The sequence below is a fragment of the Lichenostomus cassidix genome, chromosome 1Aa (genome assembly GCF_008360975.1).
Source record: "Lichenostomus cassidix isolate B80296 chromosome 1Aa, HeHo_3.0, whole genome shotgun sequence".
Taxonomy (NCBI): domain Eukaryota; kingdom Metazoa; phylum Chordata; class Aves; order Passeriformes; family Meliphagidae; genus Lichenostomus; species Lichenostomus cassidix.
In genome coordinates, this window is record NC_139480.1 from 43,637,687 (window position 1) to 43,664,065 (window position 26,379).

A 26,379-nucleotide genomic window follows, 5' to 3' on the forward strand; every position below is an offset into this window, starting at 1 on the left:
AGAAAGAAAGACTGGAATTTAAAGTGAATCTCATTTATTTAGTATTTCCCTGTACAAAAACAGGGAGTTTTCCAAAGCTGACTGGAGTGCAGTCATTTGTGGAGAACAACCCGTGGCTGCTACCTGGGTTATGTCGGCATGTAACAATACCTGTCTGCCCCATGAATGTCAGACAAAGCTGTCATAAATCTTGAAGGTCAGGCAGTAAAATTAATGGGAATTGCAGAGAGCAGGACCTTGTCAGCTTCATAATAGTGCTGTGGGTGGAAAAAATATTCTCATGGTATCCTTCAGGCTTTAGGCAACCCACCTACCGATGCTCAGTGGCCATTATCCAATTATAAGTGCTTTTTGCTCAGAAGAATTCAGTCGTTATTGCTTTTAATGTGCTAAACAGTCCCCATGTGGAGCAGGGTCAAGGGAGCAGACCCACTGCAGTGTGGGGCAGAAGTCCCACGGATCATCTCCTCCTCTCGCCCGTCGGTGTCAAAGCTCTGTGCAATGCTGTATTTTGCCATTCGCAAGAGTGCTTTGTCATTTCAGAGGTGACCGGGGACCCTGCCCCTTCCCTCTGCTGCCTTGTCCAGCTGATCGGTATCAGTCAGAGGTGGGGCGTCCTGTTTATGTCCCCGAGCAGGACTGGCGGTGCTGGCCCGTCCCACCGGCACCGCCACTGTCCCTGGTCCCCGTTTGTGCGAGCCGCGGTGCATTGTATTTACAGTGCCTTTCGGGGTTTCTGCCGGTCACCCGCCGCGACCAGGGAAATATTTGTATTCCCCCTCTGCTGCATAACTTGGCTCCTGTTTTCTTGTTGTTGTTTTTTTCCCTCCTGCCTTTGTAGATGTTGGCTGCGGCCAGGGCCAAGTCACGGGGCAGGATGTGCTGCTTCTGCAGAGGTACAGACATGGGAATAAGTGACATGGTTTTCAGGAACTTCTCCGGGCGCTGGAAGGTGATACCGCAGAGCTGTCAGCTTGGTTTGTGGCACAGCCCTGCACTTCATTGCCTCCTGAACCTCTGCCCAGGGGCAGTGTCCCTCCCGAAATGTCTGTGTCAGAGTGCTTGATGGCACAGAGGGGGATTGCTCGCACTGCTCCACGTTGGCATTTTCAACCCCCTTAGGCGGCCGCAGGCTGCAGGTGTTGCCATGACCAGGTTCAGGCTTCCTTGAATCAGCCTCCCTGTTCCAGTGACAACAGCAGCTCTGGGGGCATTTCCAAGGACCTGCTCTGCAGGTCAGGAAATGGCCTCTTGCTATAGCTCTCTAGGGAAAGAGGCTGATCAGGTGCAGGAAGCCATGCCCAGCAAGGGGAGAATGCTGAGGCTTCCTCATCTCCTGTGACTGGGGTCTCTTGTCCCTGTATGTGCCCACAGCTGCAGAGGTGGCAGTGTCCCTGCTTGGACCTCTGTTCTGTTTACATTCACTGCCCCTATGTAGCACAGGTTTAATCCCTGCTCCTGTGCCAGGAGCACCTTGGTGATGCTCCTCAAGCTACAGAAGTACCTGTGCATCTTCCTGCCCCCTCACCCACCCCGGTGGGGCAGTTGGGCAGCTGTAATGACCCCTCAGGGTGCTCCTGGGCCTCTTCTGCAACCCAGGGGGGATTGGGGGATCCCATCCCGACTGCCATCTGCCAGCAGCACCTCGTGTTAGGTGAGGAGAACCTTCAGGCCTTTTCGTGTACCTGAAATAATGTTTTGTGATTTCCTACTGGTGCTACTCAGATAAAGCCCGAGCAGCAGATTTGACCACATGGAGGCTTCACAAATGCTTGAGGTCCAGATATGAGTTTCATCTGGTGCAAATCAAGGAAAGCTTCGATGAAGAGCAGAGACAGAGAGCAAACATATTTTTTACAGGTATGCATCTTGACGTTATAGCGTGAGAAATATCTCTTACTAGAGACTGTAGAGATTGTGTGTGTGAATCTGCCACAGGAAATGCAGTGAGGAAAGCCCTTTCCTCCAGGTTAATGCCAGCCTAATGGGTAGTCGTTTGGTTTTGATCTTTTTTTCCATTTCTGTACCTCAGCACATGTCCTGAGCCTGGAGCTGGGCTGCATTTTGCACCTGCCAGAAGGGGTGCATATCTATGTCCACAGCAAGTCAGTTCAGGGAAATTTCACTAATGTTTGCTTTAGGAAGGTACTTTATTCTTCTCAGCAATTTGCATACAGATCTGAGGGCCTTTTGCCAGCGTGATTTCCAGATCTCTTAAAAGCCATCTGTGCTATGTAACTGTATTTATGTTCTATGTATAAGTCTGAGACAAGACATCAGAGGAAGAAATGCTGTCAGTATGAGCAACCTGCCTGGTCAGGGGGAGGTCAGAGACATGAGCAGAGACAGCATCATCTGGGAAATGAAGCAGTGAGCATGGTGATGCACATACACATACCTTTCTTCAAGCAACCCAACGTTATTTTTGCTCCAAAGGACCCCTGAGAGTGATGGAGATGTGAGGAGATGGGCTAGACACAGAGAGTGGCTCTCCCAATGGCTGCTGCAGCACGTTGGCCATGCTAACATTTTCAATATGCCCACAAGTTTCCCATATATAGTGTATTTCCCAGCCTTTGAGCCTTGCTGAGGCATCACTGCCTTCCCTTGAAGCAATAAAAGGCATCCATGAAGTTTCTGTGCTGAACTGTGGGAAAAGAGCGGCAAGAAGCTGTGACCTCTGGGTAAGAGCATGCTTTGGAAACACCGTCATCAAAAAATCAACACATCAGCCCAGAAGGCCTATAGACAGTTGATCCCTTCCAGCCTTATCAGAGAGAGAGCTCCTGTGGATGCTGAGGCAGCAGCCACCGGACATTTTTGAGATGTTTATTCTATCCTGTGTTGATATTGAAGTCAATACGATAACTAAAAATAAAGATAAAACCAAAATACACTGCAGCTATTTGTTCCCGAGTTGTTATGTTTACCCATACCAGCCCAGCTTTCCATTTAGGCAGGCCTGCCGTCCCAGATGTTCAGTCATTTTCAGCGACATGGTCATATCCCAGAAGATTTAGCCTGCTGGAGCAACTATATTAAACATGCCTGTAATTTTCCACTGTAATGGGAAGAGTGCATTCCTCAGGGGCGAGCAATTGCTGACTGGACACATGCAGGCAGCACAGCCCTTAGTCCTCTCCAGCCTCTCACCATGGCAGGAGGGCACAGCACTCCTGCAGCCCAACAGGGCTTGCTCTGGGATGAGGAGGCTCCCATCAGCAGCACTTCCTAGGAGAGGGGACAGTGCTGCTGGGGATCCATGGCCAGATGCTGCTGCAGGGATGGATGGGGCTGGGGCTGCAGGTGGCTTCTCCACTGTCCCTCCTTGCACCCGGGGCCTGTAGGCATGGTTAGTGTCTGTTGAGGCGATCCAAAGCGGAAGACGGTCTTTAACAGAATAAAAGCAGATGTTTGACCTAAACACCTCTTGCTTCCTGATAACTGGGCTGGGCAGAGGCACCCATCACAAAAGCTGAGGAGACTCGCCCTGCTTGCAGGTACTCATGAGCAGGGTGTGTAAGGCCACCTCTCTGAAGGAGGATGTGAGATGTCTCTGAGTGCAGAGTGCAGCCTCCTCCAAGAGAACCTGGCTTCAGGTTAGTGAAAACAAAAGGACAGATCTGTGTGGGTTATTTTGCTTTCTTCCACAGGTAGCAGTGGTGGCAGAGGACAGTGGAGAAAGCTTTACTCACCCAGCAGTGTGTGTTTGGCTTAGTGCCTGGTCCTGACAATACTTATGGTACAGAATTTGCCTCGGAGAGGGCAAGGAGGCATTGAAAACTAGTGGGATCCAGGTGTTCCCTTCTCTGTGCCAAAGCATCTGCTGAGAGCTCATGTGCCAGAGAATGGAGTGCTCATGTCCACCAGAAAGAGTGGAAGAGGTGTCCTGTGAGTGTTTGGAGGAATACAGGTTTGGATCAGATGTTGCTATGCTGGAGGGGCTGTATGGAGTGGAGTAAACAGACTAACCAGGCAGGCTGCTTCCACTAACTCACCGAGTTGCAAAGACTTCCTGTCCAAAGATGTTTTCTTGCTAGGGAGGGCCTGACTGGCCATCTTGTGATCTCATATGAATAGAGGGATATGAAAGGTCTACAGGGTAAGTCCTATGAGGAGCAGCTGAGGGGGTTGGGATTGTTCAGCCTGGAGAAAAGGAGGCTCAGGGGAGACCTTCTCTTTCTCTACAGCCACGTGAAAGGAGACAAGACAAGACAAGACAAGACAAGACAAGACAAGACAAGAAGACAATCTCAAGATGTGCCAGGGGAGGTTCAGGTTGGACATCAGGAAGAGTTCCTTCACAGGAAGGATGTTAAACATTGCAACAGGCTTCCCAGGGAGCTGGTGGAATCACCATCCCTGGAGGTGTTCAAGAAACAACTGGACATGGCACTTAGTGCCAGGGTCTAGCTGATCAGGTGGTGATTGGTCAAAGCTTGGACTCAATGATATCAGAGATCTTTTCCAACCCAACTGGTTCTGTGATTCTTTGATACCCAGCTCACCTGCTCTTGGTAATGGGACACTTCTTCTAGCCAAAATCCCCTCACAGCAATCTCTCAAGGCCAGATTTGCCCCATGGAAGTTAACCCTCTTCCTCCATAAAGCCATCAGTGCCCAGCTCCAAGGCTAGAATAGGAGTCAGACAGGTTGCCACAAGCAGCACTGCTGACAAAGCAGCCATCCTGGCTTCCTCCAGTGCTCGAGCTGGCTGGGACTGTGGGCTTACACCCTCCAGCTTTCACAAAGTCACTGAATCAACTAGCCATTGCAAATGTGTTTTTAGTGGCATTAAAATAAAATGAAGCAAAAAATGTGCCAAGCAGGTAAACCCACAGTTTTAGATCGAAACAGAGCTACTGGAGGGTTTTAGTCTCCGAGTGCCACCCAGGGAGATGGGTGCTGCCACAGGGGGTGCCTGGCAGTCACTGATTAACCGCCCGCCTGCAGAGCTGCTGCCCACACTGCCCATTATGTCTTGACCCCCTGGCCACTAATTTCTGATGCTTGACTTCACTCTGCAGCGCTTTTACAGACCTTTCGCCACAGCACTTGTTTCCCACAGCCTTTTCTTTCCCCTTAGTAGTTTCAAATGTAAGGAATAAACATTATTTCTGCCATCCCCAACTTGCTTCTGTTAAGTACCTGCTCAGCAGCTCAGCCTTCAAGCTTGTGTGGAGGCAAGGATTTGGCCAGCTTTGAAAATACACAGGTACAATTCCCCTACCTATGAGAAAAGCATATAAACCTCCCAAAACAAGGGGTGAAATGGGATTTTTGTAAGCCATCCATACTACTTTGCTTTTTACCACGTGCTGAATTTTACCTCCCAACTGGAGAGGGAAATATCCCCCCATGGCAGCTTCCCCTCACCCAGCACAATCTTTGCTGTGCTCTGTGGTGCAGGCATGAAGACCCTGCTGCCATTGACATAAGAAGTAACAGGAGAAGAAGATGTTGAAATCATATTATATTTATTACATACATGAGATACAAAAACAAATTACCAAAATAGTATCTTTTTTTTTGAGTCCACAGGACCTTGAAAGAGAAATACATACGTAAAGTGGATTGGTAGACTCGTGACTCTTCTGGTGTTGTATGTCTTCTTTCCCCTCACACTCATGAACAAAATACGCTCTATGTAATGTGGTTTAAAGATGCTTTACAGAAAATATATATTTTAGTGCTGAAAACTGCAGTAAACTGTGGTATATTTCATACTGGTGTTAATGAGGAAGTATAATGGCTGTATATATTGCAAACAATAACACAGAAGAAAAAATAAAATGTTCAGTTTTAAATACTAACATAAAAATAAAATAAACTCCAGGCCCACCATGAATCGCTGGGTTGTGATATGTGAATGCAAGTCCTTTCTGTTCGCTGCATCCACTCCTTTTCCTGCAGTCAGAGTTTTTCTCCTCTGGCAATTGCATTTTTATCTCAAAGTCTCTTCTTCTCCTCACTCTGTTTGCAAGGTCTTGCTGGAGTCCTGCCCACGGGGTCCAAGTGCTGGTCTGAAGCTGCGACTTCAGTGCAAATACTTTATCTTTCAGATTGCATCCTCAGATATTCTGAGTGGCCAGTGCCAGGCTGGCCATTCCCTTTATACTGTTAATGCCATCCAACTGCGGGGGGTCTTCAGGAGTGCTTCTGTTTCAGGGAGTTTTTTTCACGTGCCACCTTCAAACTCTTCTTTCCCCAACACAATTAGACTTCCCGCACCGTGAAGTGGCAGGTAGTAAAGTGCTTTATACAATGAGCTATTTACATTAGGGCTAGGTTCATTTTCTAACACTTCAAGGACAAAAGCTCAGAGATGCTGCACCCTCTGCAGCTGTGCAGTGGGAGGAGAGCTGCCCTCTGCCCTGCACCACGCCTGTGCCAAGGCAGAGGGATTCCATTCACTCCAGCAGCTCCGTGCTCAACAGCATCAGCAGAGAATCTAGCCCGTGAAACCTTCAGCAGGGCAAACAGGCTAAGAGCAAGTGGCACCCAACTCTCTTTGATGGGTGCCATGTCCTAACCTGTAAGGGGGTGTTTCTAATGAGTGGCTGTCATTGCCACACTGGTGCCAGCACCTACCCACCACTGTGGCCAATGCCTTCCCCACAGCATCCTCTGGGAGCCTCTGGAAGTCACTCAGGATCCACACTAGTGGCACTGGCAGTGTTTTGCTCCCCAGCAGTAGCTCTTCCAGGGTGGCAATTTAGTCTTGGGTGATCAGTGGCTTCATGGGAGCTGCTCCAACATTGCACCAGAGCAGACTAGCATCCACTGCCCTTCCTTTTGTTTCCCTCAACACAAGGATGAGCAGGGCTCAGGTGAGCCCCTGGCAAGGAAGCTATAGGCAAGTGAAAGAACATTGGCCAGAAAGGGTTAAATCAGACAGCGCCTACAACTCTGAATGCCTCACTACATGTTTTGGCACTATTTTCTTACATTCCAGTTTTCGTGCTAGAGGTCTTCTCTCTGTGGAGGCTGCTGCATTTTGTGCATAAAGAAATGCCCTAGGCAGTCGCACACCTCTAGTTGCAGTCTCTTTTCAAAATCTCCAAGACCTTTCTTCCAAGAGCCGACTTCCACTGATGGACAAAGCTTTTCATGTTGACAATGAGCCTGCCTGTTCGGACGTCCTCATGTCCTGCCACAAGGTACTCCAAGCCTGCAAACCAGCAAAGTGGTCAGGGACTGCACAGTGCCATGCTTAAGAGGCCTACTGAGCTGCAAAGTTAGCCTGGATATCTAGTCCCATGTAAAAAAGCACTTACAGAAATATTTATACATACTGACTCTCACATCTATCTATCTATCTATCTATCTATCTATCTATCTATCTATCTATCTATATCTCTATACATCTCTATCTCTATATATCTCTCTATATATATCTCTAAATATATACCTATATATCTCTCTATATATACCTATATATATATCTGTGTATCTATAACTCTATCTGTACCTAAATGACCCCTGTAGTTACCTGTCAGTGAGATGCAGCACACAAAATATGATTTTGTTAGCTTCTAAATATAAATGAAAGCTGAACTCTGGGAGACCCACAGCAAGTTTTTATACCTCTTTTGAGCACTGCTATTACCTTCATTTGGCAGCCATCTGTCTCACTTCTCCCTGAATAAATCTGTGCCTGGAAATCAGTTCAGCAAACTCCAGGAATGGAACAGTGCAGGATAGTTCAGTACCTGGTGTCTTGCTCAGGGTGGCCAGTGGCCCCTTGGAGGCAAAGGCATGCCAGAGCCCAGTGAGAGGCAACACTAAATGTGCTGGCCCAAGTACCCTAGAAGAGCCTGAAGGAGTGGCAATCACACTGAAAAGAACTGCCAATTTCTGCCTCTGCCAGATGTTTCAGAGACATGACAGTAGGGTCTGACAAAGCCTCATCTTGTTGTCCAGAAGCAGCCAGAAGGGGCTGCAGTGTGTCCCCACAGTGTCCTGCTGCACGGCTTGCCTCAGGCATCCAGGTCTGTGCTTGACTTTCAGGACATGATTTAAAGAGTGCTTGGAACCAGGCAACAACTGCTGAATGGGGACAGAGCAAAGCCTTTGGCTTGAATTAGCTAGAGAAACACTGCCACAGATCCAAACAGCCTAAATGGGCCACAGGTGTGCCATAACTGGGGATAACAAGGAGGATAATCACTGACAACTCGGCCAGTCATCCTGCTTCATCCTGGCTGCAGCAGGGAGTCCGCTAGTGTTGTCTTGGGTTTTCATTTTGCAGTCCAGAATAAAGGGAGGCTGCCTACAAGTAAAAGGTTAAGAGTGCTTTTCTTTATTTCAATACAATTTGCTTTCTACTTTATCTGAGTTTTTGGGCACGCACATCCTCTCTTCTGCCAAGTAAACACAGGATATGCATGTGGCAGCATCGCCCTTCACAAGATGTTAATTTTGGCCAAGTCAATCTTGCTGTTGTAAACATCACTTTTCAAGGGCTCCTAAATTCATTTCCCTTGAGAGAGAAACGTGCTATGCACACTCAGAGAGCAAGCAAATATTGCCATAGCTACTGATTGTGTACAGCTTTCTAGATTTTCAACCTGATGCTACAGAACTGTAAAACTAAAATGAGTCAAATGACTGAGATGCCACAAGCCAGGACTTGAGGCTGTGCATTTTGCCCTGGCAGATTTCTCTCTGCCTCCCTGTGTCTGTGCTTGGCACAGCCATGGAAGGGAAGGGCTCCTGTTCCCTTGCAAGTGGCTGAGGCTTTAAATCTTTCAGCTCAGTGTCCCCCCAGAAGTACAATCTGCCTCTCCGGGTGTGTATGTAGCAGAAGGTGTGCAAAGGTGGTAAAAGGGTTCCCCTTTTAGGAACTTAAACACATTTTTCATATGAAAATAGCCCACTGAGATTTGATAAATGCTTTGAGATTTCTTGTCAGAGCCTTTAAGAGCCTACTCTCCTTTTGATATCCCTTTACTTCTGTAAAACAGAATAAAACCACATCTGTCTTACTTTTAATTTATCTTTGATCTCCTCCTCTATGCTTTTGGAGATGTGATTTCCATTACAGCTGTATGTCAGAAAATTGGTTTATGTCAGCTTGACTTTTCATCCAGCTGTTTTTAGTTTATTCACCTGTAAGTCATAAGTTCTTACTGTGATAAAGGGTTAAATCCACTAATATTGTATTGCAAACCACTCAGAAATGAATGTTGTAGCTAAAGAAATCAATGAATTAAAAACTAAAATCTGGCATCCTTTTCCCCCTCTTTGACATTATTGAATTTTAAAGATTCACTTAACCAAGCTTTTCAAGTTTCCTATTAGCACCAAACTTCACAACTTCTTTTCAACAAGAAGGCTGAGACTAGTTCATACTTAGGTGACCAGCAGCTGCATTTCAAAACAATACCAAGCTCTGCAGTGTAAATCTTGAGCTGGCAAGGAAGTAACATGGGAGTAACACCTGACGTGTCAGACACCTGGACTACCACTAAAGAAAGTTGCATCTCCACCCTTCTGCTGTTGTCTAAGAGACCTCCATTCATTCTTTGATTAATGCTGTCTTTTCATCTGTTGGGGAAAATCAGTGAAGCTCCTCTGAAGTTAATGGAGTGGCAAAGCTGGGTGTCAGGTGTGGGGCTGCCCTGCAGGCTCAGCTTCGGACAGCTTCCATTGCATTCCTTCAGGTTCCTATTAAGGCAGCTGCATCTGGGCTTTCTTGCTCATGTTTCCATTCCATATGGAAAAATAAAACAGCTATATCTATTTGACTATAGATTTATGGTGTTCCAGCAATATCCAAAGTCTTACTGCACTTAAACAGTAAGCCCTACCTAATGCTGCTGATTCATCTGACCTCTGCATCTGACAAGATTTCCTAGCTACAGCTGTGCTATCACAGCAGCTTGCCTTCAAAACCAGACAGTCATCTCTGTGGACATGAAAGAAGACTGCAAACATCTCATCAGTGAATAACCCTTCTGCAGGATCCAGCCTCACAGACAGCCCTATCCCCCATAGTTCACAGTGCTGCACACAGAAGGGGCATCTCAGCATCTAAGTCAATGCTTTGATTGCCGATTGTTCAGTGGTGCATATGACTTATGGAAAGAAACTCCTTTATCTGAATTAGTTGGTAACTGCTCATTTATCTCGGAGTTGTAAAGAAAGGTGTGTCAGGTGGAGCTTAGTTTTGTTCTGTGGAAGAAATCGCTGAATCTGCATGTCCTTGTCCATACTGGAGATTGCATGTACTGTTTAGCCACCATTGGTTATACTTCATTTCAGTGAAAGAAGATGGGAAAAACTGTGGAGCTCTCCTTTCACTGCATAAGAAGATTCCTTCGAAATCTTGTATATGTAAAATCATGTTACTTTCAAAGAAAAATCTTCCCTTGAGTTTAGATTAGAACTTCACTACAGTATCATGACTGAGATTTAAATGTGTTTTTATGGATTCAAATTATCTTTAGCTTTGAAAGATATGTCATGCAATTGTGGCACTATATGCACCTCCCTCCCTCTGGGAACAGAGACTGGTAAAACTGCTAATTTTTTTCTTTTTCTAAAGACTGTTACTATGCTACAGAAAGAGAACTGTATGTTTCAATATCTGTAGGATGAACCAAGTTTTTCTCTATGAGATTCCAATTTGATGGAGATTGCTGTTGGAATCCAAGTGATGTAACAGCCAATAATTTTTAATCAGCACTGGCCTGCAATCTCAGCTCATTGGTATGAAGGGATAGAGGGGTGGGAATGAAATCTGTGTATATGTGGTGGGGATGTACTGTTCAGGAGTCAAACCTACCAGGGTTGAGGATAGGACAAGTGCAGCCTCTGTTAGTCCAGGATTCAGGGTAGAGTGTCCTCTTGCCCCGGAGGATCTTCAGCTTTGTGGATTTCAAGACTTTCTTGATCTTCACACTGACTTCTGCATGGGAGCCTTTGTCATGAGCTGACAAGATCTTCGTCTTGATCACTGGGAAGACAGGAATTCAAAACCAGGAATATACAAACTATTTAGAGTGCTCTCTTTTTCCCCCTGGTCTAATGCAGGTGTCTGGGTGAAGCAGTGAGGACAATTGTTTCCTTACAGTGGAGTTAGCCCAGTGCTCCTTGCTGGTGAGCCCAAGATCAGTGCAGCTGCCAGGGAGCACATACATCCCCATCCCCATGGGCAGAAATGCTGCCAGTTGTTTTGGCCATGGCTCCTGGAACTGCCACGAGAGCAGCAGGAGAGGTACAATGACCTGATTTTCAAAGCTTTTGAGGATCCCATTTCCCCCCAGAGCTCAGCATACCCTTTGGGTTTCTTAGCACTTTTGGAAATTAACTGGATTTAGGGATGGACTGGGAGGCTTTGCTGGCCTCAGGCCGGGCAGCCCAGGCAGCAGGCAGGGGTGTGAGGACCTGCCTTCATCCCACCCTGCTGCCAGTCCTCCTGCTTTGCAGAACTGCCACATCCAAATTCAGCAGAGGAGAGTGAGACATTGGTGGGGACTGGGGCAAATCATGGAGTATTTTGAGCTCACTCATCCTCACAGGCACACTCCCACCACCTGGCATTCCACTGCTAAGCCCCTGCAGGGTGAAGGCTCAGGGCTCAGTCCCTCCACCTGATCAATCCTGGTAGGTATCCCCATGTGGTGGTGCTCTATTCAGCACTCATGTTGGGAAGCTCAGGGCAGCCTCTCACAGTGTGGCCTCCTGGAGCTCATGATGAGCCCCATAATTCATTCGTCTCTCTAGTTTAGCTGACACCTTCACATGTTGAGTGATGAAAGTGGGGGAATCCTGAGTGAACTTTAGATAAGATTTATGAACTTGGAGGTTTTGTGACTTTCCTTTTTCAATTTCTTGTCTTTTGCAAGATTAAACACAGTTACTGTCGTGGCTGGGAAGCAAAGCAGAGCAGAATCAAATTTTTTCCTAATATCACTAAGCCAGGGCTACATTTCAACAACTGGCAGCCCCTTGAACTCCCCTTTGTGGGTTGCTCTGCAGCCTGCAGAGGTATGGGTTATCTCTTTTTGCATTTTCAACTTCAGTGTGAGATGAAACAGGTGCAAGAGACCCCTGCAAGAGATTCCTTGTGAAGGAGGGGAGTGCTGCACACAGCATTCCTTGCTCTGCTACAGCATGAAGGAGGCAGTTCACTGGCACACATCAGGGAGGTCTTGGAAAACAAAGTGCCTCTTCTCATTCTTTTAAATCCAACAGACACATAGACAATATACATCACCCCATTGCAACAGCTGAACTCTGTTGACAGGGGGAAGTTCCCAGTAGCTGCTGGAATTGTTTTATCCATGGAGTGGTGATCACAGTCCCTCCTTACATTCAGTATCATTCAATATAGTGATTTCTAGACAGTGATTGGGGCACCTTGCCCACAGACAGCATTTCAGTGACCCATTTTTGGTAATAGGGCTCCATAGTCTGCCTTGGACCTAGACAACCTCCCAGGGACACTTCTAGCTCTTATCTTTCCATGACTTTTGTACAAGGGTGTTTTGATAGCAAGAGAGATGGGCAACAGTACAAGATGCTTCACTCACCCTGACTTGGAACCAAGATACCTCTACATTTTGGCTGAAGATCTGCCTTTAGACTAAGTATCCCATGGGTTTGCCAGGATGGAGCAGCACACACAGCACCTCTTGTGCTTTATGTACCCTTTTGCACTGCCTCACAGCACCTCCTTTTACAGCCCCATCACCCACAACTCACCATAGGTGTACTTCATCCCACAGAAGACCTTGGGGTTCCCTAAAACTTGCTCTTTACATTCGCATTTACCTGGGGAAAAAGAAGGAAGCACATGGCTGTGGATTGTGCTTAAAAGACAGGAGCATTTGCAGGCAGAGCCCAGGCACCACCAGAGGTTTTTCAAGTGGTCCATGAGCTTCATGCAAAAAAAAGAAATTTTCAACTACTTTCAGACTGAGAGTGAATACAGAACCTTAGTCCAAGGGCAATTACTCCTTGTTTACAATTACAAGAGAAGGAAAACAAAGGCCTTATTATTTTGCCTTGGGATGCAAATAACATGCATATCTTTCCCTGCGGTATTTTCCACACCGTAATGTACCAGACAAAATTTTAAAAGGAAATGTTGCAGAGGTTAAGGCAGATTAATGACTTCCGTGATCTTAGAACAAAGAATAACATGATATACTTATTTACGTTTAAAATGAAGTCGCCTAGACAAATGATGGAGCTTTCCCCTCAATTAACTCAATTATTGTATCTTCGAGATGTTATCAAGCTGCTCTCTGAAAATGGAGGAAATGACGCTTGCCTGCTTGCATGCAAAGTTGCAAGGGAGGACAGCTGCATGCTGCACCATGGGGCCAACTTGCCTGCACCAACCTCACACAGCATCCACCACCCCCAGGCTGGGAACACAGGAGGGAAATAACTTCTCCAGCTGAAGCTGAAATGCTAGACCATCTCAAATTGCATCATAAGCTGCAACTGAAGCCAAAATTGTTGTGGGTATTGGGATAATAAATTCTGAGTTAGAAATCCCCCAACTACCTGCCAGGGAAGTGGCAAACTCCACCCTCTAAATAAAGTTGCTGGTTTGTCGAGTTTTAGGGAATATAAGCATACCTTTAAAACATGCTGGTCAAGTAAAATATGAGGGTATTCAGCCTTGAAATTCAGAGCTGGGACTGCAAATTCTTGCCTTACAACAGCTAAATGCTGGGTGCAGGCATTCAGCACGGAGCATCTGCCTAATGGGTTTGCACATCCTCGCACTGACGGGATGAGCCATAAGGCTCCTCTGGCTCTTGGAGGGGAAGGAGGTGGTCACAAAGACATTCCTCCACATGTTAGTGGGGGAATGTCCATTCCCCCCTGCAACTGCCAGTGTGCTAACTACAACCCAGTGCAGAAAACTAAATCTGTACTGGCTGCTGCTAGGAGGGATTGGGCAGGTGAAACACATGCAAAGCCGCAGTCCTACCGGAGTGCCGGAGTGCTGAGAAGCCCTGCTCATCCTCCCAGCCCCAGGTGGGCTCACTCTCGTTGAGAACTGTCTGGAAAGGAGGTGCTTCACTGTGCCAGGTCACGTCTGAACTGTTGAGGGGAAAGGGAGATGGTCAACCTTCCTACCAACTCATCTTCCAAGCACAACATGGCTGCGTGTCTTGGTGATGGTAAATGCAAGAGGCAATTTTGGAAGGTGAACAGGTTGAGTGTTGTCAGAGAGGATCATGAATCCATTTTGGTTTTAAAGTATGTTGTAGAGATTTATATATCACAAACATCTTCAGTCTGGTAAAAAAAGCAACATGCCAGATTTGGAAAGTGGGGTATTATTAAAATGTGCCACCTTCTAAAAATCAGAGCTTGACTCCAAGCCCAACACAGTCAACATAAGCTGAGTTACAACAGCAATATTAAGCCTTTGGTCTCCTCTCACTTGGAGGTCCCTGAGGCCCCCTTTTTGCTTGTGGAAACAACTGTGAAGGTTATGGAAAACATAATATAAACCCGATACATTAACACCAGCACTGGGAGCAGAAAGTCCAACATCGCTGGTGCCCTGCCACGGTGTGCCAGGTACCCAGGGGAACCACAGCCTCAAACTCCCACCCTATCCCCGCTCCTCGGCCATACCAAACCCTGAATATTTTACATAAGGGATACTTTTCACCCAGCTTGCCATGTGCAAACAGTGCGTTCCCTGGAGCAGAGATCACAGAGGTACGGTGAGGCTGACGGGGTGGCCAAGACCCCCAACTCACGTGCTGCTGAGGCAGTCTCCGGTGTGCGGGTCACAGCTGCGGGCGCAGTCGCAGGGGCGGCAGCCGTAGGCACTGAAGCCCCAGTAGCCGGGCAGGCAGTGGTCACAGCGCGGCCCTGCCACGCCGGGCTTGCAGGGACAGTCGCCGGTGCTGGGGTCACAGAAGGTGCGGGGGCCCAGGGGCAGCACGGCCGATCCCACGGGGTGGCAGGAGCAAGCTGCAGGGGAGGGACACCGTGAGGGATGCAGCACCTGTGAGAGCACAGGCTCTGTGGCACAAAGGTGCAGGAGGTGCCTGCAGAACCACCTCTCTGCCTAGGGACACCTCTGGGGTTTCTGGGCTTTTGTTTCCCTCACCCATATAAATCTGAGCAGAGTCTCCCTTTGGAATCGGCATAATTTTAACTTTTGTGAGCTATTTTAACTAGTCAGCCTACCCTGGTGTTGTGTTATGTTTTGCCAAACAGGCCTTTATTACTTTCCTTGCAGCATCTGGACTCCAATCGGGCCAAATACCCAGGGATGTGCCTGCCTCACTGTGATGTTTAAGCAGCTGTGGGTGCTTCATTGCAAAAATGAATCACAGCATAATTGCTTTTTAAAGTAATAACAACAGTCTTGCATCTAGGAGGTTAAAAAAACCCCTCAGAACAGTAATTTTAATTAAAGTGAAGGCTGAGCAAAAAGTACCACTCTGTCATCATTTAAAAACATTAGAAAAGAAGAATAAGGAAACTGACAGCTCAGAGATATACTTTTGCATATTCTCCAGGACATGGGTTTGCAGAGTGCATGTCAGAAATGCCAGATGCTCTCCTTCCTCCCTGACACCCCCTTGCATCAGAACAATGTGCTAAAAGTGTACTGGGACACACTGGGTTCCCAGAAAGGATGCCCTAAAACAGACAGTGTGAAGTTTTTCTTACCTACTCCTTAGGGATTTTCTTTGCATGAACATAATTTATGTCTGTCACAAGACTACTTTCCCCCAAAGATGTCAATATTTTCAAAGAACAGAAATACTCTGACCATCTGGCCAGGTCAGCAGGCAATGCAATGACCTGCAGCACCAGCAGCTGGGTGACTTGTGCCCTTCTCACCTCAGGGTTTTGTTCTCTGACCAGGAAGTGGTACAGTCAGCCTTATGCATAATGGCAAAAAAATCCCTGCTGAAAGACCTTTGCCCAAAGCTTCATTTACATAAAATTGGGTTTCCTGAGAAAGTTTTCTCTGTAGAGAATATTTTCACTAAATTCTAATACCATTCTTTCTATTTTGCAGCTGTGAAGGCAATAGAGCAGGAAAGCCACTACAGGCAATATAACCTTTCTTTCTCTTAAAATACTTATTGTTGCAGACATACATTTAATTTTGCTCTGACAACATTTTTGTGGTTTCAGGAATCTGACATACCTGGAGTATAGTTTCAAAATATTAAAGGATAGATTAATATTGGCAGTTAACTTAGAGGCGACTATGATTCCAACATCTTTGCCAAAGTAATCCCCAAATTTTCCCCACCCTTTCCATTCCCAAACAAATATAATTATATAAAATTAAAAGATTAGAAAGCCTCTCCACAAACTGCGTAAGTAGCTGCAGGCAGTGAACTCTGGTACCTTTAATAGCATAGTTTTCAACAGTGCACACTGAGACTTGCATACCTTTCTCCTGAAGTCTGTGAAGTGTTTTACACCTGATACATATAGCCAAATGCTCTCTTTTCCTACTAGATGAGGTGGGTATTTCTGGCATTCCTCAGGCCCTTCAGGGGAAATATCAAGCACTTAAGGCTCTTCTATTCTCCTCCAGTCAATGAGATAAACCCACTGCTCAGCAAGAGATTTGGTCCTGTTTCGGTCAGGTTTCAGCTGAATTTTACACACAACCCCATCGGGATTGGAGCTTTTATGTTTTAGATAATTCTTTTACACAATTTTTTTCCTAACAGAAAATTTAACATCGGTGGCAACACTACAGTGAAGCAAGAATATTAAATTTACAAAAGCTGTTACGAAAAAGAGCAGCAAACTCATAGGCAATTAAAAAGACAACTAAAAATGAGATTGTAGTTGGCTGTACTTTTAAATAAAAGCCACAAAGAGATGTGTTTTAAAGGCTGGTAATTTTTGACAGGCCTGCATAGCCACTTCCATGGATCCCATCCTTAATGGCTGCTCCTCAATGAGCCACCAAGGTATCAATCTTAGGTGCACAATGTTTGAAAGCCGGAGCTATTGCTCCCTCATGGGCAGGTGTGCTGTGCTGGTTTTAGACCCCATTTTCCTCCTTCCACACAATCTGCACCTCACTGTAGCAAAGAGAGTAGGAGACTCATGTCCAGGAAGGTGAGAGGAGAAGCTGAGCAGCAGATAAAGCAGCTACAGGCCTTGTTGGATGGCATTGTGTTGTGGATACACAGGTGCAGAGTGTAAGACTCCCAGTGTGAGGCTTCTGCACAGTGACTGTCTCAAGTGCCATGGCCACCTCACCAGAGAGACTGGGGGTTTCCACAGCCAAGGGAGCTCTTGCAAGAGGAGGAATGGAGGGGCACCAACCTTTGATCAAGAGAAATCTTCCACAAGCTTGACCTTCTTGCTTTCTTTTTGGTTTGTAAGCAACATTGCTAAAAATGCCAATTTACCAGCCTGTATTACATAGCAACATTCTGCACAGGACATCCATGCACACACGAATTAACAGCAACCTGTCCTGGCATTACAAGTGCCGATTGGGATGGAAAATCAGTGAGAGGGATCCAGCAGAACTGGATTTCCCTGCCCTGGATTGGTGATACTGTTGTGGTTTCTTCAGCTGCCAGCTAACCTTTGGAAATGACAAATATTTATCCTCAAAACCCTACAGCTGAAGAGCAAAAATAAACTTGGCAATTATAAAACTCAGTTTTATTGTCTGCAATTGTACTGTAGCTGAGGCTTAAAAATGCATGAGGACGTTAAGAAAAGGACTCACAGGTATGGTGGGAGGACAAATTAATCAGATTGGTGTTTTAAACATCAGAATGTCTCATTTTATCAGGTACATACCTACCCCTGAGCAAATATTATACACACTCTTTGCCTACAAGAATCTTTAAAGTATCCTTAAAGATTATGGCTCAACAACTCCTTTATTTACTTTGACCTAGGTATTTTTAAATTTTCAATGGTTGAACAATAACGGTGTCTTGAGCCAGAAGCAAGCAGGCAATGCCATGGCCTTCCCAAGAAAGAATAATAGGGCTCCACGCACGTCCCTTGTTATTGCAGACCATGGCATGGTCCTTGGAAATGTTCCAGGCATAGGCTGTAATTGATCTTATATAATTTAATTTAACAGTCATTAGTCATCTTCTACGGCCCTGCAGCTGCCACCTCCCCTGTGAGGTGCTGGGTCTCTGGGGGCAGGGAGCATTCCTGGCAGCAGGAGACCAGAAGTGAAGAGGTGAAGGGGGTCTTATGGAGGAGTGCATTTGTGAGGGTTTGAAAAGTCCAGAGAGAAATCATCTGTGAGTTTGGAGTAACAGGATCTCTGAAAAGAAAGCATTCAGATAATCCCTATGTTTGTGGAATTCAGTTCGTGCTAGGAAAAGCGGTCTTCCTCAGATACTTGAGGGAGTATCATGGTCTGCAATTCATAAACGTAGAAAAAAATAAAGAGCAATGAAGTAGATGTACTTAATGCAGAAAGTAAACGTAAACTTTTTCTCACCGCACTCAAGAGTATCTTACAGTTCTTGTTAAATATATGTTATCTTTGGCTTTTAAATACCAGAGTTCATGAATAGCTAGTGGTCCATAAAGCTGGATTGTTGCATTAAATAGTAATGGAGGCATACTTTTTTTTTTTTTAATGTGGAAAGTGGAATGCCATGGGCCAGTGATTCAGAGATGAATGCAGAAAGCCAAGAGAACCAACTGCTGGCATATGTCAACATGAATACCCATTAATCATCTAATATCCACAGCTTCCTCCAGCTCAGAAAGGCTGGGAGCAACTTTATGATGAAGAAGCCCGGAATTTGGCTAACATATAGCTAATGACGTGGTGCACTGCCTGACTTCATTAGTGATGGCCTGACTTGCACACAGGCATACACACAGGGTTGGCAGCCTTCCCTTCAAGCCAGGGCTGCTTTGCAGAAATATGTCCTGAGACCTCTCATTTCCATCTGGCTTTGCAAGAAAGGAGGCTCTGTGCTGGCCAGCCCAGGAGGTGCCATTTGACTTCCTGCTGGACCCTGCAAACAGCCACAGATTATGGACTGGGCATTTTGGCACAAGGACAAGCCTACAGTGAGTTCCTTGGGAAGCTCTATCCCCTCAATGGACTGAATGAGGTGACAAAGGAGATAGAGGCCACTTTTACAGCTTCCAAGGTGAAGGGTGGCGTTTTTTGGTGTCCAGAAAACCACACTCAGCTCAGTGCCAAAGCTTCACTTGTCTTCAATGGCCTCGGAAAAGGGCATATTCATCCCTGATGGGAGCTGGCACGTAAAGAATGTCAGGAATTGCAACCCTAGCAAAGGTAGCAGAACCACCATACAAGGATGTTTCAGAGCTTGAGGGTCCCATGCAGAATTTATGTCAGACTTCTGCCCTGCATTATCTACCAGGAGTCAAATAATCCTATTAGTTCTTTTTTTAATCAGCAAGGATGAATCCATGAGTTAGAAAAAACCACACAGCCTTTGCTTTGGGTCTAAATGCAAGACTTAAACCTGTTTTTTTAATAATGAGACTCCAAGTTCATTCCCTAAGTTCTGGCAATAATTGAGGAGGGAAAGTATCTGATGTTTTAGAGGAGACATAGAACTTCGACGTATAAAAACAGGGAATGAAACTTTAAAAAGTCATTATAGTGACTGTTTAAAAAAAAAATTGCCTACATACTACAGCAGTGAAGTAATTATTTACACAAGCAATAGAGAACTGTGGTCAATTCTGTTTCCATAAAGAGAACTAGGGTTGTAAAACAGGTGGCTGCCCCTCCTTGTAATGAGCAAAAGGTGAAGAGGAGGAGGTGGACCTCTGCAACAGACTGGTGGGGCTGCTGGGAATCTCATGAGGATGCTATGCACCAAGGGAGGGGAACAAAAGCAGTTGTTCCCCACCAAACCTCAAATAACAAAGCGAAACCTCACACACCCTCCCAGCCTGGGATGCAGCTCCCCACTGCAGAAGGGTTTCCTTTTCCTTTACATGAAGGTACTTCTCCTTGAGAGGAGAGAGATGTGCTCAGTGTCTCCCCAACAGACACAGGCAGGGTGTCAGTTGGATTTCTTTCCATCACTTATGAAGGTTCCCCTCTCAGTGAGTGAGTCAGCAAGGAGAAATGTGGTGAAGCCGGTGGGTGGTGGTAGCTCAGAGAGGAGGGCATGTCTGCACCCCATTTTTAGCTGACCAGTGTAATGAGCTCAGCATGATTTGGGGATCTGGAGTTCCCCATGGTGAGTCACCATCCTCACACTTTGGGGTGTGTGGCTTCTGGATTGCTTCTTTGCTTTGGAAAGATTTAATTTCACATGTGCCTAACTCACTGCCTTTGGTCTTGCTTCCTCAGTGTCCCACCTTCTGGAATATCCCTTACCTTGTGTTCCTGTCTGTCCTTCTATCCCCACCTGCTGCTGCTGTGAACAAGAACTGGTGGGCAATGCTATTTATTGGCTGCACCCCTGCTGGCTGAGGAACCTGATTCTGAGGTTGCAGCAATCACCAAACAAGGAGAACATGAAAACAAGATGCAGCTTTTCCTCTCCAAAAATAGCAATAGGAGAAAGTAAATGAATCATCTCTCTTCCCCTGCCCTCAGGCTACAGGGATCATTAGGATAGATTTGTCAACAGCATCTGCAGACTTTCACCCTGCAAATATCACCACTGCTTTTTGCAAATAGTATCACAAAGGGAATTCAAAGAGCTCCCCATCCTTCACCGAAACAGAGGACTGCTCCAAGGAGGGGCAAGAAGATCTCACCTTTCATTTGGCACTTTCCCACTCGAGAAGTACAAGGCTGCTGACTTACGTTTGCAGGCATCTGGGGCAGAGAAGGGCTTCCTGAGGTCACGGTAGAAGCCCAGCTTGCAGCGCTGGCAGTGCTGCCCTTCCGTGTTGTGCTGGCAGTTGTCACAGACGCCGCCACTCCGATTGCCCGATGCCAGCCACGCATCCATGTCAAAGTGACAGGTGTCGGCATGCCCGTTACACTCGCACGCTGAGACAAAGCCAAAACCAACAGAAAGACTCATTAAGGGCAGTGAAAGATACTGACTTCTAGAAAAGAGACAAAAATTCAAAACATGTTTTGGAATGGGGACTTGACCTATGAACCTGTTATTCATTAAAATGCATGAACTATCACTACATTTTCATCCACACTTCGCAACCTCTGGAGATAACAGTATTTTCTTTAACTCTTTTGTTTCCAATATAGGTTTTTCAGTACAAGGACAGCCACAGGTGGTCAGGCCAGAACAGAGAGACTGTCATATTCACTGGTCCTGCTGAGGAAGGATCCTTCCCTCCCAGCTTTAGAAATCTTGGACACACGGGAGAAAGGCACACATGCAGGAAGCATTTTGCTCTGGCAGAGGCTCTGAAGACACTGTTCCTGCCTGGCTACTTACACTGACACTCTTTGGGGGCTCCGGTTTTGCCGTCGGCAGCCTGCCAGGGCTGGTCGTTGTAGAGTGGGGCACAGTGCTGGCAGTGGGACCCTGCAGTGTTGTGCTTGCACATGCATTTCCCATGGACCTAGGAAGGGAAAGAGAGCAAGGATCACCCATAGCCAAGGCCAGAGTCTCCAGGGCACAAGCAATGCCCACACACAGGAAAGAGCATGCCAGCTAGATGCTGCTGCATTGACTAGAAAGAGGGATATAGCACGATGTCCAGTTCAGCCAAGAGCAAATATTCTGTATTTTGAGTTAGGTTACTATGTGTAGATCTTCATGTCATGGTATTGAATAATCATACCTTTGGTTTTCTTTTGGAGAGCTAAAAGGGTCTTTAGCAGTTTCCAGATGTAGCACAAATTTCCAGTAGAGATTAAAAACAGGCAAGATTCAAAGCATCCTTGGGAAACACTGAAAAACCTTTCTCTCTTTCTCATAAACATGAATACACCTTTGAGTACTGCAGGAATAGCACCTATAATCTCACCACCCAGCTCTGTGTGCTCAGCTATCTCCAGCACAAATAAGCATGAGAAAAAAGAAAATCAACCCCCTGAAACATAAATATCTACTCATCCCAGGCAGAATTTTTGTCCCACAAAGGAAGAGTCAAGGATAGCACAAGGCCCATGACTGACTATACTCGGACAAGTTCATGACAGATAATTTAACAGCTAGACAGCCCAGTGTAAGGAGGTAATTAGAGATGAAAAGCCAGCACAGCACACTTGGTGCCAGCTGCCCTATCAGTCGCTGGCATTACTCACCCTGTTGGCAAACGCAAAGAAAACAGGATGTAGCCAGAGGGCACGAGCCGCCCGGCAGTGCCTGGATGCCACAAAATTAAGCTCTGCAGCAGCATGGCTCTGCTGGCTAGGTATGCCACACTCCCTACATTTTCCCATGGAGTGTGGCAGGTAGCTACCTATTGTAGCTATTTTGATATGTGCCTGTGCTTGCAGCTTTACTCTGCTCCACACTTTGCTTTCAAATACATGGTTTGGCTTCTCCTGCATGGCCCTGTGCTCATTGCACAAGCTGGCCATAAGACCCATGGAGCTGCACCAGCTGCCGGCTGCTTTTGGCATTGAGAGGAACAGAGGGTGGTTGGGGTGCCTGGTGATCCAGGCCCAAGTTGGTGCATGGCTTTAGCTGCTACTGGGAAATACTGCCTTCCACACTGTTTAACTTGTGGTTTTACAAGTGTGTTGTTCCTAAGTGCATGACTTGCTGCCGAGACTGCCGCGAAAAGGTTTCTGTGAAAAGCCTGAACAATAAACAAAACAGAAGAGGACCTTGAACATGTTGTAAACACCTCCTGCTTGTGAACACACCACATACACTCCTGGCTACTGATGACTTTCTGATTTATTCATTTGTAATGAATACATTTCAGCTGCTATCTCACAGGAGTCAGATGTAACCAGTACAGATAAAATTTCAAAACTGACCTGGGAAGTCCTTCAAAGACTTTTCAGCAGAAATAAAAATAGCAAGATCTTCCAAAAACTTTTAAAATTCATTCCTGCCTTATTAAAATGTCAGTTCATAAAAAAAATACAGACCAGCAACTGGGCTGTGTAAACAACAGACAGGTTCAGATAGAGTCAGAACGCACAAGCATCTAAGCTAAAGTGAAAATACTAAGCCAACATTGTTTTCTGTGCTCTCTGGCCTCATCACAGGTATTAGCTGTTCTCACAGCAGATACTGCTTGGTTTGTCTGGCTTACCATATTGATATAAGCTTAAATGTGTGCTAATGTTTGAAAACAATGAGAAGTAAGGAGAGAATAGAAACAACAAATATGCAGAGGAAAGTTTTAGTTTTGAAAATGTGTTGTGTTTTTGTATTTTCATTTTCGCTACCACCTACAAAATGTTCTTCAAACTCTCAGATGTCTCACTTTCCTAAATTACCACTCTTTGATAATTTTTTCTCTCTCATATTTTTTAGGCAAGATCCACACACAACCCAGTGTTACAGAGTCACTTCACAGACATTCAAAAGCATACACACCTGCATGGAAACAGAAAATGGCTAAACCTGTACTGGTCATCTTTTGACAGTTTTGATGGAGTCCTAACTCTTTGATGCCACTTTTGGTAGGAGTTTCTTGCAAGCCCTTTGGCCATTGAGTGATTAGGGCTAAACTAGCCTGAACCACCTGTGGCCAGGGAAATCCTTCAGAGATCCTTCCTCACAGGACTGTCCCAGCTGTTAGGGTAAAGGGACCTAGGACTCAGAACATACACAATCAGGAAGGGAAGGAGGCAGAAGGTGCCATGATCAAAACCAGGTGGTCCTTTGGTGCTTTTGCAATCATGATGCCAAAATGAGAAGGACATGGGAGAAGAATTGCAAATAGAAATTGTCTCAGACATGGGGACACTTGGGATTACTGTGGGGATGTGTGCTCCCCCTTCCTGTGCCCACAGCCTGCAGTCTCACCCTCCAAATTCAGCTTCCTCCTTGCCAAAGCCACACAAAGAATCAGTGGGGACCCAATCAATCATCCAGCGGCTGCTCAGCATTAATAATCCAAAAACTCATCTGAAACTCAGCAGCACCTCAGAAACCCTCCAAGAATTAAGCATCCCAAGACACCAGCAGAGAGCAAGGCAAAACTCCCCACCAAGGAACATTCATGGTTCTAAAGAGTAAGAGTTCGGATTTTCTGAAAGCCCAGGAGGAATAAAGCAAGGTGGTTGAAAATAAAACAGAATAGGATGGGTATCCCAAGAACCTGCCGTGCCACCATTAATTTGGCATGCAGAGCTAATAAATAAACCACTGAATCACTCAGCACCAACATATTAGTATTAATATGTATGTGAACCCTAAAGAAAGGTTGTACATAATTAAAAAATTGTTGCAGCAATGCAAAGCTTGTGGGCTCTCATGCTGTGGCAAGGAGAGCTGCAAAAGAGCCAAACTGGAGACAATGCAAATCAAGCCAGCTGGTGTTTATCTAGATAGACTCAGAGGCAGAGCAAGGCATGGCACTCCTGGTATTGGTTGCTTGTAAAGGTGCCATGCACCTGAGTGGAAGTAAAGAAATGGTCCGGCTGAAAAGCTTAAAAAATAACAGAGTAGCACGATTCTGATGCCTGTAAAGGCAAGAACAGGACCAGCACAGAAGCCTGGAGGCTCCCCAGCTGACTCAGTGGGTGCTGTCCAACTGGGCCAGGAGGCTATTCTCTTAGAATAGCATTATAATGATTGCCCCCAAGAACAGCCCTGCTTTAAAAAGCCTCCCAAACCTAGCTTTATCCCATTGAAGAAAATATATTCTTTCTTTTACATAATTCCAGCATGACAGGTAACATTTTTATGCATTGGAAACAACAAAAAAGGTGGATACTAGCAAACCCTTTCTTGCAGCCCATAGGTAGACATGCATTTTTTTTTTTAGTTATAAAGAAATAAAATGAAAGCTAGAAATATGAGAAAGATAGGACAAGAAGGGATAATCCAAGGAGAAGTGGCAGGTGAAAAACAGCCAACAGACTGTCTGTACTGGGCAAAATTAATGTCTGCAAGAGCTGTAGGAGGGCCTGCTGCAAGACTGCTCTGCCATGCAAATACCCTGTCATGCCTCAGAGCAGCTGGGAGACAGGGCTGAGAAACCAGCCCAGCAGCTCTGCTGGGACCCAAGATAAACTGGGGAAATGATGTACCTGGCCTTCAGGATTTCTCCAGCATCTCAGCACCTTTCTGGAGGTGGAATGTGACCCCCATACACTGACAGGGGACAGAGGACGTATTTTCCTCCCTTTTCATTCACCTTGACTTTTAGTTAACTGTCAGGCATACCCACCAGGGTCATTATGGAGCATCACTAAGTACACAAACACAATTCCCAGTATGTCCCACTCCGTTAAGCATTCACACGGCTCCTGACTCATTTGAGCGGCAAAGCCTTCTTATAACATTTTTCATTTTGTCATGGGGTCTTTATATCCCAGTTCACTTTCACACTGCTCCCCTTCTTAGCTTGACAGCCCCGTCGCAATGCCAGTCATTAGAGGGCACAATGCAAACAGTGTTACAAAAGTTGCCTTCTGTAAGATAAACGAGCGACTGATTTCTCTATACAAAGACAGTTGCTAGGGCATGCTTCCTTCCAGAGCCTTTTGTTGCCAAATTATAACCTTCCAGAGCTTCCTTTCAGATTGCAAATACATAGGGCTTTTTCTTTAGTCGTATCCTATAAAATAGTTTTCCCCATATTTATCATGCTCCAAAATGTTGGGCAGTGACAAAGAATGCTGCACTGGGGGAAAAAAATCCTTTCAGTCACCTGTTGTGAATTGACTTATATTGTAAGAACTCACACACTATACGGAGTCCAACACAAATGCACACTAAAAGAAAATTGATGTCCCAAAGACCTGATAGTGCAAACAGTCTAAATAGCTGGGAGGGACAACTGCTTTTGATAGAATTTCTTTTTTGGAACTGCTCAAACTGTATTTTTTATCTCTCTCTTTTTTTTTTTTTCAATTTCAAGGAAAATGGGCATGATATCAGCCTAGGGGAAAATGGCAGCATTCACACTGAGTCTCTAACCATAGCTTTTAAACCACGTTGCACTCAAACTGCTGTGCCAGTTTTAGAACCAATGCCTACTGGTGGCTGTCAGCATGTGGGGAGGTATTCTTTTCCCAAAGCACCAGACAACCAAATTTATGCATGAGAAAATTCTCATATCCTATCTCATTCTTGTGAAAGAATACAAAGCTTGTTGTCCAGGGTGTGGGGGCTGTGTGGTGGGGTTTTTTTTAATTCCTTGTACAATAGGCTTCTGTCAGCATTGCTCTGGAAGACCTTGAACATCTTTTGATGTCAGTAGCATGATAACAATTTATAACAGCTACTGGGTTGGCCTCATGGGAAGCGGGGGGTGGGGGTGTGTGTGTGAATATTCACGCTGCCTAACTACACAGAAGTGCTTTAGCAGTGTCTT

At 45.8% G+C, this 26,379-nt stretch overlaps 1 protein-coding gene across 2 annotated transcripts in view; it reads right to left on the minus strand.

The window, feature by feature from the left end:
* Positions 1–5,458: 5,458 nt before the first annotated feature.
* The window catches only part of NTN4 (netrin 4), a 41,895-nt gene continuing 20,974 nt past the window's right edge, over positions 5,459–26,379 (minus strand). For both annotated transcript variants that reach the window (XM_085046860.1, XM_085046865.1), the window contains exons 4-10: positions 21,363–21,489; positions 20,762–20,950; positions 14,739–14,955; positions 13,955–14,067; positions 12,712–12,780; positions 10,790–10,960; positions 5,459–7,171 (exon numbers count right to left, since the gene is read on the minus strand). In XM_085046860.1, the coding sequence (XP_084902986.1) occupies positions 7,035–7,171; positions 10,790–10,960; positions 12,712–12,780; positions 13,955–14,067; positions 14,739–14,955; positions 20,762–20,950; positions 21,363–21,489 (1,023 nt within the window). In that variant the 3' untranslated portion in view covers positions 5,459–7,034. The remainder of the gene's footprint in view (positions 7,172–10,789; positions 10,961–12,711; positions 12,781–13,954; positions 14,068–14,738; positions 14,956–20,761; positions 20,951–21,362; positions 21,490–26,379) is intronic.